Below are 14,122 nucleotides of genomic sequence, written 5' to 3'. Positions count from 1 at the left end.
GAAGAGAGCAGAGGATTAACCATCAAGATTATTAGGTTGCTCTCAGTCACCAACAGAACACCCCGCACTACCCAATTCCTTTCACGTGTCCGTCCTCCATTCTCCCAATTAAGGGTCTGATTAAGATGTCGGTGGGACTGCCACCGACAGGGCATTGGTGGCGGTCCCACCGACATCCAGCCTAGAGGTCCGACTGCCTCATTATGATGCAGTCAGTCAGAGGGACCAACCGATGCTTCCGACAGGCTCAAGGAGCCCATCGGGGTAAAGGTCGGATCGAAATCCCTACATTGAAGGTAGTGCCTGCGAAAGCACCGCTGTAGAGATTACAATGTTGCTTTCCCAAGGCCTTTCTAGGGATGTCCGACCGCCATTAAAAAGACTGTCAGAAAGGGACTTTGGGTGCCCCTAGCAAAGCTTCCATCCCCTGTTGGCATCCGCTATGTGGCCCAGGGGGCATCTGCGGTGCTCTCACAAACATCCATGCACATTGTGCCAGGTACTTTTATGACCGCCTCCACAGCGGTCACATCATAATTGGGCTGTCGGGACCGCCGACACCTTGTTGGACGGTTCCTTGCCAGAAATGATGGCAGTCGGACACTTGTTCAACTGCCATCGCAATGAGGCCCTCAGGTGCATGTCCTAAAGTCTACTCTGCAGCTATACACATTTCCTTACTCACCACCTCATCCTTTAACACTTGCCCGTTGTATAGTGATGGTGAATAATCGGATCCCGAGGTTCCATGCTAAAGTAACCATGGAAAAATATTGACATAAAAACAATAATCTATTTTCATTGTTGCTTTAAATTTTGCATCATAGCAGTTCTTTAGTATCTTTCTCCATCCAAACCAGCATTTTGTCTATATGCCCGGTTTGCATTTTTCTTATACTGGTGCTTATGATGCATCCCCTCCTTTTTCTATGTCTAGCACTGTCCTTCTTTAACTACAATTTCTTCTCAGAGAGTTCCGAAGCAGTGCAAGTTAAAATTTTTCCTTTCAAATTGAGTTTTTTTATTTGCACAATAATTAAATAATTAAAAACTCATAGACATTGATTAGTATTACTAGCTCCTTTTGCCAAATGGGGTGTGTAACATGTTTCATAATCTGGATGCAGAGATAGGGAAGGCTTCCTTCCGTATGTTTGCGTTTGATATCTTGGCGCTTTCTAAGGCATTCACTTCGACAGACATGATCATATTTGTAGCCAAAAATACAGCATGATCTGAAGTTGGTGAAGTGATGCAAGCTTGTAATGGAGCCATGGTAGGTCTTTGGGGCAGGTAATATGTGGTAGAACCTCCGAACAGTTTTGATTAGCGATGGAGCAGACTCAAAGATGCTCATTATTGGAGACAGAAAATAGTCTGGGATCCTTAACAACATTCCATTTCCACCATCCAAATGGTAGGGGACCAGAGCTTATGGGGTGGTTCTGAAAACTGTTCCTAGGAGTTTTATGATCATGCACAGGAAAGTTGGTACCAACCATGATGTCTGTGTTTTCTTGTGATGTGTGTTTTGAAGAATACATTTGTTTAAATAGGAAGATAAGCAGGCTTGTATTTATGCTGAATTAAGGAAGAGCACGTTATTTGAATGCTATTGATCTGCAACTGACTTGTTTGGTTGGGTTGATAATAGGATAAATATGACCTTGCCTTTAGATTTGCAATCCTGCATTTAGCCTCAGATAAATCTAAATTTGGATAACTGACAGGCTATTTCTGTGGCAATTGTTTATTATCTTTCCCTGCTTAGACTCTCAGGTACACTTGGATATTGTAACCATAATGGTGAATCTTGATCCATTGATGGAATCAAAGAGATTCTGAGGGCCTCCGTACACAGATTGAAGATAACTGATGAACGGATAGAGCCTATATTTATACTAAGAATAAATGATTTGAGGATTCCTTGAAACTTCAAACCATTTTAGGTTTTCAGAACGTTTCACATAAAAAGGAGAAACACTATACTGTGAACTAGTGTGGCAAATACATTAAGGTTATAAAGTCAGAAATGATATTCAGCATTACCATAGGTTGAAATCAATGTATGCCTCTAAAAAGCAGCATTTTTCTAGATAAAGCACATTACAACTAGGCAAAATTACATTATTTAGAAGGATCAATACAAAACAGATACCCCTGGAATCCATAGATGTAGAATCACCAAAATTCCAGGGGTACCGAAAGTGACGTCATACACCAGTTGACCTTTATGATATCACAGGAAGTGACACTTATGACATATGACCTTGGATTCCATAGGCATTTATGTCACATGCCCTTAGCCCCAGAGGACATCATAATAATTGACATTGCTGAAGTTCCATAATAACAGCATAATTAATAAAACAGCACAACACAGACAAATGTCTACTTTATATACCACCACTTTTTGTGGCTGACATTTATCTTTGAAAGTGGTGGGGAGTAATACTTGCTCTGAAATATTGCACACTAGTAAAGCAAATGAGACAGCTGCCTTCTAGCGGTGTTCAGATGGGGGTTCTCCCGCCGAGAACATTTTGAAGAAAATGGAGACATACAGTGCTTTTTAAAACACATTTTCACATGGCACGCCAGGCTGTTGTAACCTGACACTCCCACTAGTTCATTCCATTTTTCAAAATGTAATAAGTATGCCCTCATATGTCAAAGAAATACCCCCATTTTGCTAGGGTACAAATTTTATAATGGGTGACTCCGATGCCAAAAGTTACTTACCTTCGGTAACACATTATCTGGTAGAGACAGAATCTAGCCGCATATTCCTTACCTTTGAATTTCACCGACATCAGACTGGATTCGGAAGATTTTTGTGCAAGCATTGCCCCTGCCCACCAGTATGTGGTGCTGATCAGCTCTACATGGCTTCAGCATGGCGTCCGCGCTGGAAGTGACGTCTGCGTTACCTATGTAGATGACACCTCGGCACGCTAACCTCAGCTACTTTTCATGACTTTCCATGCCCGAAGCGAGGAGCCATGAAGTGCACCAACACTGGTGTGTCCAATCTAGGGCCCTGAAAGGGATCATCCCTAATTCTAGAATCTTGTCCGCAGAGAGGGGAGCATAGGTGGGTTGGTAAGGAATCTGCGGCTAGATCTTGTCTCTACCAGATAATGCGTTACCAAAGGTAGGTAACTTGTTCATCTGTTAAGAGACATTTAGCCATATATTTCTTACCTTTGAAAATATACCCAGGTGGTGGGCTGAAGACACATTACAAACTAGAACGTCCTGCAGGACTGAACAGGTGAAATGCCCATCCATGTGGACCTGACTGTCCAGGAAATAATGTTTGGTGAACATGTGCAGTGATGCCCACGTTCCAGCCTGGCAGATGTCCAAGTCTGGGACTCCAGGCTCTGCTGGAATGAGCCCTTTAGCCCTCAGGTGGCGGCTTTCTGGCCATTACAAAGCAGATTTTAATACAGAGAACGACCCAATGGTTCATTTCTATATCGCCGACCTTTCTTTGCTCCAACATACCCCACGAACAGTTGGTCGTTCACCCGGAACTCTCATGCGCAGTCAAGGTAAAAAGACACTGCTCTATTTGGGTCCAGATCTCTCCTTTTTTTTAGGTATGCAGAGGAGTGTAGAAAGTGGGCAAGTTGACAGATTGGATCACTGGGAATGCTGTTACCACTTTTGATAGGAAAGAGGACCTGGTGCTAAGCACCAGTTTGTCCAGAAAGACAGAGTCTGGAGACTTGGATAACAGAGCCTGCAGCTCACTCACCCTCCTGGCAGATGTTATTGCCATGAGAAAGTCTGTTTTGGGATAAGCAGCTTGAGGGGACAGCTATGTAAAGACTCGAAGGGAGCTCAGGATACCAGACTCTACATGCCCAGACCGAAGCCACAAAGATCACATGGGCCTGGTCATTCCAGATCTTCTTGAGAACTCTGGGCAGAAGTGTGTATGGGCGGAAAGGCGTATAGAAGGTCTGAGCTCCACTCAAGACGAAAAGCATCTCCAAGAGAGAGCCGCCTTGGAAACTCCAGCGTGTTAAGCTGCTGACATTGCACCTTATCGGCGGAGGCGAAATGTTCTAACCAAGGCTCTCCACCCTTCAGAAAGAAACCTTATGCCACCTCCGGATGGTGATGCCATTTGTTATCCGCTTGGCATTGATGGATGAGTTTGTCCGCTCTGGTGTCCAGGAAAACTGCCAGATGTTGAACCACCAGGCCTATACCCTGCTGTTCCAGACACTTCCATAGATGCAGGGCCTCTTGGCAAAGAGTCCACAACCCCACCTCGCCCTGTTTGTTGCAGTACCACATGGCGTGGTGTCGTCTGTGAATTCTTGTACGAGCCATCCCTTCATAGAGGGTAGAAAGGCTTTCAGCTTCCAGTTGTATCGTTGGAGCTCCAGCAGGTTTACGTGGAGTCCGGATTCCGCAGAAGACCAGAGTCCTCTGATCATCACCTCTTGCAGGTGGCCACCTCATCCCAGAAGTGACAGGAGGGGTCTGCCTGTGACCACAGTTCATCAGCCATCTTTGCAGGTCCTTCGCAATTCCCCCCATAAGATCCTGACCATGTTGGAAAGATTCTGCTGATGCTGCCCCAACTGGAACTTTAGGTCTCACTGAAGAGCCCACATATGCCATCTGGCATATGTCACTAGCAGGATGATGGAGGCCATGAGGCCCAGAAGCCTCACAGTCATTCTCACCAAAATCTAGGACAGAGGCTGAAACATCAACATAATAGCCTGAATATTCTGGACTCGCTACTCAAAGAATAAGCCTGAAACGGCACTGTGTCCAGAACAGCTCTGATGAAAGGGAGTATCTGAGTACCGTATTTTCCGGCGTATAAGACGACTTTTTAACCTCTTAAAATGTTCTGGAAAGTTGGGGGTCGTCTTATACGCCGGGTACCAAACTTTACGGTATGTGTTCATGCGTTTTTACATAGTGCGGACTTCACCCGAAGGTGTCAGACCGCTTCTCAATAGAAAATGGTGCATTACAGGAGGAAAAAGTGACATGTGTGCAAGTAGAGGTACGGTATAATATTGAAATAAATGGAGGGCACTCAAACACAAGAACTAATGTTACGTAGGTGATGGTGGCACTGTGAAAGCACTGTGCAAGTATCGATAGCAAATAAAAAGTAATAGGCAAATAGAACAAATGGCGCCGTGAATGACCAAAATCGCTATGCAGGACTGCGTTGGAAGTGGGGGTAGTCTTATACGGCGAGTATATCATGAAACCTACATTTTATCATGAAAAGTAGGGGGTCGTCTTATACGCCGAGTCGTCTTATACGCCGGAAAATACGGTAGTCAGTTGTGACTTTTACATGTTGATAGTGTACCCCAGCTAATGCAGGAGGTTCTCCATAGTCTGGAGGTGGGAGACAACAGACTAGAGCAGCCCCGCCTTCAGCAGCCAGTTGTCAAGACAGGGGAAGACTGGCACCCCTGATCTGCGCAGATGAGCTAAAACCACCGACATCACCTTGGTGAATACCAAAGGGGTGCTGGTAAGGCCAAAGGTGAGCACCATGAACTAAAAGTGCTCATGGCCTACCGTTCAAATATAAAGTTTATTTAGACCATTTAGTCTTTAAACAACAGCTCATACAATAACTTTTAAAAGAGTTCACACAGTAAAAAGTATTATTCACAACCAAATAAACATATGATCCTTAAAACTTAATTCCTAAAAATTTAAAACAGTAATATTTCATTTTAGATTGAGGTACGCTTTTTTACACTTAAGCCTCTAATGAATTAGGAAACTTATATACACCCTGCATATATTTCCCAATGGCTATCGCTATATCTAAGTTTTCCATATCTGCAAGAAGCTCCCATGCTTGCAGGCGCACCTTTACATCATACTTTAAAAAAAATCGGACGAAGACATAAGTTACGTAAATAAAAAAAAATTCGACAATCCAATAAAATGTGTAAAATGTTACATTTCCTCCCCAACTCACACATGCATTTTGCCATCGGGTTGCATTAGGCCTGATTTTATTGCCCTATTTGTTACAGCAGGGTTTATTCCAATTCTTAACCTTTAAACTTCCATTCTTAACCATCAATTTTGTAATATATCAAGGTAGAGATAACTTATATCTTTCTCCCAGCTTTTGCTCATACATTTTACAGAATATTTCTTACTCAAATACTCTTGGTCTATTACTCTTGACAGTTCTTTTCCCTGCCTTTTGAGTACGCTCTTTATTACAATAGTTTGTAATGTCTTCGGATCAATTTTCACCTTCAGGTGGTCACAGACGGTCTGAAGTTTGCCTCTTGTGGCTTTAGCCCATTTAGCTCACTAACTTGGATCTCTTTCATACACCATTGAGATACCTTTGATACCACCTTACGACCCAAGCGATCCCAAAATCTAAGTAGACTTTGTTGCACCTGTATATTCCATGCTATCAGCCCTGATTCCAGTCTAGTAGTTTGGATCATTGCCGAGCTAGGCAGGGACAATAAAGATTTTAGGCATTTCCCTTCCTCTTTATCCCAAGAGCTTTTACCATCAATACAGAAGATTTCTGAACCATATTGGAAATGAGGGGGGATCATTGCTATATAGACCATCAGTAGGTTTGTGGGGCATATCACTAAAACTATGATTGAATCTTTTCAGCCCGCATACTGCCAGCTGTGCTTTTATTTTCTGTGCCTCAAGGTGCACATCCCACTTCATAGAATTTGTAAACCATATCCCAAGGTATTTATATTCATTTACAATATCTAGTTTAGCTTGGCCGAGGTACCAATTGCACTTCGTATTCCTCTTCCTGAAGCACAACATTTTTGTTTTGGCCATGTTTACTGTTAGTCTTTTGGCTGCACAGTATGCACTGAAAATATTTAGCTTTCTTTGTAGATCCGCCTCAGTTTGGTCCAATATTACCAGATCGTCGGCATACAGCAAACAGGACAGATGCCTTCCGTTTATTTTTGGGCTTGCGCCTCTAGCAGAGCTCAGAGTACTAGGTAAGTCTGCTAGGAATATGGCGAAGAGGAGCGGGGCCAAAACACAACCTTGCCTGAGACCATTATTTATTGCTATTTCTGGTGTTAGGCCGCCAGATGTATCTTTAATTCCTTGTACCCAATTATGACTATGTAGCACCTGGATCACCATCAAGAGATCAGGTGGAACCTCATAGTTTCTCATGGTCTCCCACAAACACTCCCTATCCACCAAGTCAAACGCTCCGCGAAAGTCCACAAAACAGCAATACAACTTGCCCTGCAGCTCCATGGACTTCGGCACCACAGCCCACAAGGCAAAGCAGTGGTCAATAGTAGAGTGACCTTCCTTAAAGCCTCCCTGTTCTATTGGGACTATCGACCGTCGCTCCACTGGTAAACAGTCAAAATAGCGAGTAAAAAATATCGAATGGACATAATATCGAGTTTAAAATATAGAATGGACAAAATATCGAATGGACAGAGTATAGTCATCAAAAATATCGCTTTGAAGGTAAGTAATGTAATATCGAATTTTAAAAATATAGAAAGTCAAAATATCGAAGTATATAATATAGGTTATTTAAATTATCGAATTTTTAATAATATCGAATTTTTTATAGTGTTTTTTGTGTTATTATATGTGTGAAAAGTGTGTATTTATGTTATAATTTATTTTAATGAATGAATTTTATGTTTTTTTATTTTTGCGTAATTTAATTCTGTAGCGGGTTGTGGGTTTATAGGGGAATTGGGTGGGAAGTAATTTATTTATAATTAATTAAATATGTAAATGTATTTATTGGTATTTATTTTGAATTAGTCAAGTCAAGTCAAGTCAAAAGATTTATTGCATAATTAATTAAAATCATTACAATTTCCATGTGATAATTTTATAATACAAAAGACAAAATGCTTGCTAAAAAAAATTGCAAAATGCTTGCTTAAAAATTGGACTACTCGTTTGTTAAAATAATGTAACAGTTTAAAAAAAAAAAAAAAAAAATTTCGTCCGGGGATACTCCCGCAAGTTTTGGGATCAAAATGTTATTACGTGAGTAGTGCGAAATTTACCAGTTAATGGGATCGATGCAGCTTTGGTGGCCTGCTTCATTAACCCTGTCCTTGTTCCACAAGACTCAGGCATTTTTTCACTTCTGCCAAGAATTTTATTCCCTGGCAAGCAAAAATGATTGAACTCCTTTCCCAGCCAACGAGTTACCATTTGCCTGCAGGTGCGGATTTTTAACTCGTTGCAGGTCTGTTTTAAGAATCGACGACGTTGTGCCAGGAGAGCCGGACAAACACACAAAAAGTGAGCCAATGATTCTGTTTTGTATCCACATAGTCTACAACTCTCCGTCTGGTAATTACCTTTCCAGGATGGTGCTACATCCTTCGAAATGTGCATCCCCATCCTATTATTTTGAATTAATTTTTTTAGGTAATTAATTAAATTTTAATTGCCAATTCATTTTATTTAATTGATTAATTGCTAATTATGTTAATTTTACTAATTTATTTTCTGTAGTCGGTTGTGGGTTTATAGGGGAATAGGGTGGGAAGTAATTTAATTATAATAAATTAAATAATTTAATTTATTTATTTGTATTTAATTTGAATTAATTGTTAAATAATTTTTAATTGTTCATTATTTAATTGTTAATTTGTAATTAATTTGTATTAATAGGTAACTAATTGTAATATTTAATTTTATTTTGTAATTTTAATCGATTAATTATTATATTATATTAAATTGGTAATTACTTTTAATTAATTTTTATAGATATTAATATATATATATTTTTAAATAATATAAGAAGTATTTACTTTCCCTACTGTTGCACTACATGGAGTGGGAATAGTAATTTTTACCCCTACGCTATCCAACGCTTTCCCTACTGTTGCACTCTCTGGAGTGGGAATAGTAATTTTTACCCCTACGCTATCCAATGCTTTCCCTACTGTTGCACTCTCTGGAGTGGGAATAGTAATTTTTACCCCTACTCTATCCAGTGCTTTCCCTACTGTTGCACTCACTGGAGTGGGAATAGTAATTTTTACCCCTACGCTATCCAAAGCTTTCCCTACTGTTGCACCCACTGGAGTGGGAATAGTAAATTTTACCCCTATGCTATCCAACGTTTTCCCTACTGTTGCACTCTTTGGAGTGGGAATAGTCATTTTTACCCCTACGCTATCCAACGCTTTTCCTACTGTTGCACTTATTGGAGTGGGAATAGTAATTTTAATACTCCCGCTATCCTACGGTAATAATATTGTATATTTTTTAATAATATTATGTTATTATATATATATATATATATATATATATATATATATATATATATGTTTTAAAAAATAACATTGTATTTTTTTTATAACAAATTAATTATTTAATAATTTTAAAGTTATTTAAGTATTTTTAAGTATATTTTAGTTATTTATTTTTAATATTTTTTAAATTTTACATTAATTTTAATAAATTCGATATTTTTACAAAGTACATATTTTTAAACAATATTTTGCAGTCGATATTTTTGTACTTACCTGTTTGTAGATAGGACTTCGGTATTTTGTCTGTCGATATTTTGGCATCGATATTTTTAGTACTCTATATTTTGTTCCTCGATATTATGTCAGTGATCCGCTCCACCCACTCCTTCAATCTACCAAGGATTATTTTTGAAAATACCTTTTCTCCAATGTCCAATAAGTTAATTAACCTGTAGTTCATTGGGTCCTTCCTATCACCCTTTTTGTGTAGTGGTCTAATTATTGACCCTCTCCAGTTTTTAGGGATAGAACCTGAGTCTAAAATGGCCTTAAACCAATGGGATAGGAATACTGCCCACCAATCTATTCGAGTTTTAATTATTATAGCTGGGAGATTATCAGGTCCAGCTGCACGAGATAAATTTAGCTTCTGGATTGTTTCTTTCACATTCTCTATATTAAAGGCTGATTTTAGCTCATCAACGGATACTGTCCAAATAGGATTTTCCTTATTTGTTTCCAAATTCCTATCTGCTTTGTATAAATTTCCTAAGTAATTTACCCATGCTGCCTCTTCCACCACGGAGCTCAAATTTCCCGCAGTCCTTCCTGCGGCGTCCTGTATCAACCTCCAGAAACCTTTTATATTTTTCATTTCTATTGTTTTCATGGCCTACCGTAAACCACATGTACTGCTGTTGGGCCAGCAAGACAGGAATATGAAAATAGGCATTCTGCAAGTCCAATGTGACCATTCAGCCTCATGGGTCCAGGGCTGACAGAACCTAACCTGTGCCAATGGGAGCATCTTAAACTTCTCTTTCTTGAGAACGAGGTTGAAGAGTCTAAGACCTAAAATAGGGCAAAGCCCTTTGTTTTTTGGAGAATCAGAAAGTAACGAGAATAGCAACCACTGCCTACTTCTGACATCAGAACCCTCTATGACTCCCTTGGCCAAGAGAGCTGTGACTACCTCATGGAGCAAGGACAAATGATCCTCGGTCAGCCGGTCATTAAATGGAGGCAAAGGGGGAGGGAGGATTCAAAGGGAAGGGAGAATCCCCTCCAAAACATCTGTAAGACCCACCTGTCTGATGTTATGGACTGACAGTGGTGGAGATAATGGCTGATTCTGCCACCAACTGGAAGCCCATGTTCTTGTAGGGCAAGATTAGGAGGGCATAGAAGTTGCGGCAGCGGGGGGTTAGTGGTTGTGACCAACCTTGGGCTACTTGACCCACAGAGTTGGTATGAAACGCATCCTTTCCCTTGCACAGTGTGGAAAGCTTGCGTGGGGCGGTGGCAGGAGTATGGCGGATGTGGTTAAAAAAGCCCCTTCTGTAGCCAAGAAAGGTACATTAAGCAAACCGAGGTTAATGCAGGGCAACTGCGGCGCCCAAGAATTTGGCCATAGCCCACTAGTCCTTAAAGCGGTCCAGCGCAGTGTCTGCTTTGTATCCACAGAGATGACTGCCATCAATGTGCATGTCCCTGAGGGAAGTTTGGACATCTGTTCTCAGGTAGGAGTGTTGTCTAAGCACCACTGTTATCCAAACCGCTCTGCTTTGCAAGTCGGTCATATCCTAACCACACCTTATGGTGGACTATGCTGCATCTCTCCCGTCCTTGACCGTTTGGGACAGCATGGCCCGGGGATCCACCGGGACCTGTAGCAGCATTTGTGCAACAGTGTCCCACACAGTGGGAGTAGCAGCCCAATAAGCATGTGGTGTTCATTGACCACAACACAAGGATGGTGGAAGAAAACATCTTCTTCCCCAGGCTGTTCAGCCACTTGGATTCCCTGCCCGGGGGCAACTGGGAATGCGCCGTGGTATGTAGAGACTTGGACGTCCAAGCTCTCAGGGGTGTGATGTTGATTGAGGAAGTTCGGGTCTCCAGGTGCTGGGGGTAGCAGCAGGCAATTTTCCTGTTCACAGGAGGCCCTGTGCTGGGTTTGACCCGGGTTTGCATTAGGACATCTGTAAGTGCTTCATTAAAAATGAGCAAGGGTTCTAAAGAAGCAGCTCATTGCTGCAGCACTTCTGTCAAGATGTTAGTCTTGACTGCCATTGAGAGCAACTTGAGATCCAGGACCTTAGCTGCCCTCCTCACCACCAAGGAATAAAAGATGCTCCCTCCTTCATAGCCACGGTAAGGGCCCAAAGCATACCAGTGTACGGGGATGTGTTCAGATCCCTGTCATCCCCAGGTTCCTCACACCAGTCCATATCGCCTTCTAACTGATATTCCAAACTGTCCAGTGACCACTCCCACTCTTCTCCCATGCTTAACCATTCAGAAAATGGCTCAGGCTCCGACTTAGGGGTCCAGCCGTGCCGGCAACAGCATCGGTGGACGCGGCTCCGATTGCGTATCGCTGGGTATCAGAATGGGACTGGTGCTGCCGGTAGTGTCCGGAGCATCGGCCAGGGAAGGTCGTGGTGGCACGACTGGCACCAGTCAGGATTCATGGCCAGATTAATGGGGGCCTGCCGATGCTGAGGCTGGAGCCGTAGGTGCAGAACCCCATGGAGCCCCCACCAACCCCACAGGCCCCGAAGGAGCACCGGAGGTGTCGGGCTGCTCAAATACTCTGCGCATGGCCTCGTAAAATTCTTTGATTTGAGCGGGTCGCTCCTGGAAAAGGTGGGGTGCTCAGTCAATGATTCCCAAGAACCATGCTTCGAACATTGGTGCTCCCCCTTCTTGAGTCGGCCAACGGACGAGGGGAAGTCGAAGTACAGTTCATCTTCTTGTGTTTCTTGTGCTTCTTCCTTGAATGGCCCAATGGCAGGGAATAGAAAGAAGATGACTTGAGACTCCTAGAGTGGTCCAGCAATCTCCCGCTCAGTCAGGATCTTTGAGGAGTTGTGCAATGTGGTGTTGCCTGCCAGGTGGCCAGCAGCTTCAGGGACTGCTCCCTTAAAGCCTTCTGTGCCATGGCCCAGCAGTCCAGGCATGGCTTGGAGTCATGGCTGCGCTCAAGACAACACAGACACACGAGGTGTGGGTCTGTAACCTTCATGGCATGATGACAGGCGCCACACAGTTTAAAACCAGTCTTTTTCTAAGACATCCCATGACACACCAGGAGAAAGTATTTCCTCAAAAGACACGTGACAAAATGTTGAAAAAAGTCTGTTAAAAACCGACAGAGCGAAAGCTTTTTTTCCAGATCAGCACTAACTGGCGCAGAAAGAAAAGAATGGACAACGCTGAGGTGGCGCTAATATAGGTGATGCAGACGTCACTTCCAGCACGGATGACACCACACAGAGCCAATTGACGCCGCCTACCGGTGTGTAGGGGTATAGCTTGTAAAAAATCTTCGGGATCCAGTCTGACAGCTGGGGAATTCAAAGATAAGGAATCTACGACTAGATGTATCCTTGTGTCAAAAACGGATGCCAACCTCTTCTGTAGTGAAAGCTACTTCTGATCAGTGAACGTAATCGTGAGCTACTGAAGGCTAAGCAGCTTGCACATTGTTACCAGATGCCCCCACACCCAGCTTAATTAACTTTAAGCCTAATGTCCATACAGCATGATGCTTTGAAGAATACACATGGGGCACTAGACAGGACTTCAATGTGTGCCAGAGAGAGCGTGGTCTTTGGGGATGTTGGAACATGTGTGCGTATGAATGGGATATATGTGTACGGTTGACTGAGAGACTGTGTCATATGTACTTCTGACACAGGACATACCTTTTGCCATACGTAGCACTGTTACATGTACAACACAAATGGGAGGAATGTTCTGCAAAAATGTTCAGAGCTTGGAAGATTTTTGTGCACTTTAAACTTCTCCAACTTAAAATAATGGCTGTATTTTTTACTAATAAATATGGCTGTGTATTGAGAAAATTAAAAGGAAGAGTTTTTTATGTGAATTCCAAAAACTCATCATTTAAATTTTCTCCCATTTCCAAGAGGCGCATTTACAAACACCAAGCATCTTGCTCCAAGTGGCCTGTAGACATGGTGCTATATTTATAACATCAAAATACATTTGTTTAAATGGGAGGAAATTTAAGGGAATAAACATACTTAAACCATTAAGAGGTATTTGGCTTAAAGTGGAGAAAGACATTAATACTAATGGTCTGATTTAGATCTTAACGGACAGGTTACTCTGTCAAACGGAGAAAGATATCCTGTCTGCCAAAACATACATCCCATTATATCCTGTGGGATTTATATTTCGGAAGTCGGGATAGCTGTCGCAGTTGTGACAGAGTAACTCATTCACCAAGACTAAATCAGGCCCTTAATGTTTCATAGAAAAGGTTTTCTTCACTTCAAATCTCTCCCATTTGAAAATACATTGAAATCTTTCAGTTATTTAAATGGCATAGTGTCTACTGGCCACTGGGAGCAAAAGGGCTGCTGCTTATGAATGCAACACTTTGAAATGGGAGAAAAATTTATTGAAGAGTTAATCATTAGGGTAACTTTTCATTTACATTTTCTCCCATTGAAAAGCATTCAGAAACATCATTTTGTTCTCCTGCTCCAATATGAGTTGCAAGGACTTTTATTTAAGAGTTAAATAGTTCAGTCCTTCAGCTCTTCACCTCTGCGACCTGGGTCATAAACCAGACTGAGTATTGCTCATTATCAGGCTTTGCTACTGCA

General features: G+C 42.0%; 1 protein-coding gene across 1 annotated transcript in view; it reads right to left on the bottom strand.

The window, feature by feature from the left end:
• The window catches only part of AGAP3 (ArfGAP with GTPase domain, ankyrin repeat and PH domain 3), a 1,596,783-nt gene that overhangs the window by 105,132 nt on the left and 1,477,529 nt on the right, over positions 1-14,122 (bottom strand). Inside the window, exon 16 of the mRNA XM_086940918.1 lies at positions 10,051-10,069. Coding sequence (XP_086797044.1) covers positions 10,051-10,069 — 19 coding nt within the window. The remainder of the gene's footprint in view (positions 1-10,050; positions 10,070-14,122) is intronic.

The sequence above is a fragment of the Lissotriton vulgaris genome, chromosome 10 (genome assembly GCF_964263255.1).
Source record: "Lissotriton vulgaris chromosome 10, aLisVul1.2, whole genome shotgun sequence".
Classification (NCBI taxonomy): domain Eukaryota; kingdom Metazoa; phylum Chordata; class Amphibia; order Caudata; family Salamandridae; genus Lissotriton; species Lissotriton vulgaris.
The sequence above is the reverse complement of the archived record's forward strand: the minus strand, read 5'-3'. Positions and strand labels throughout refer to the sequence as shown.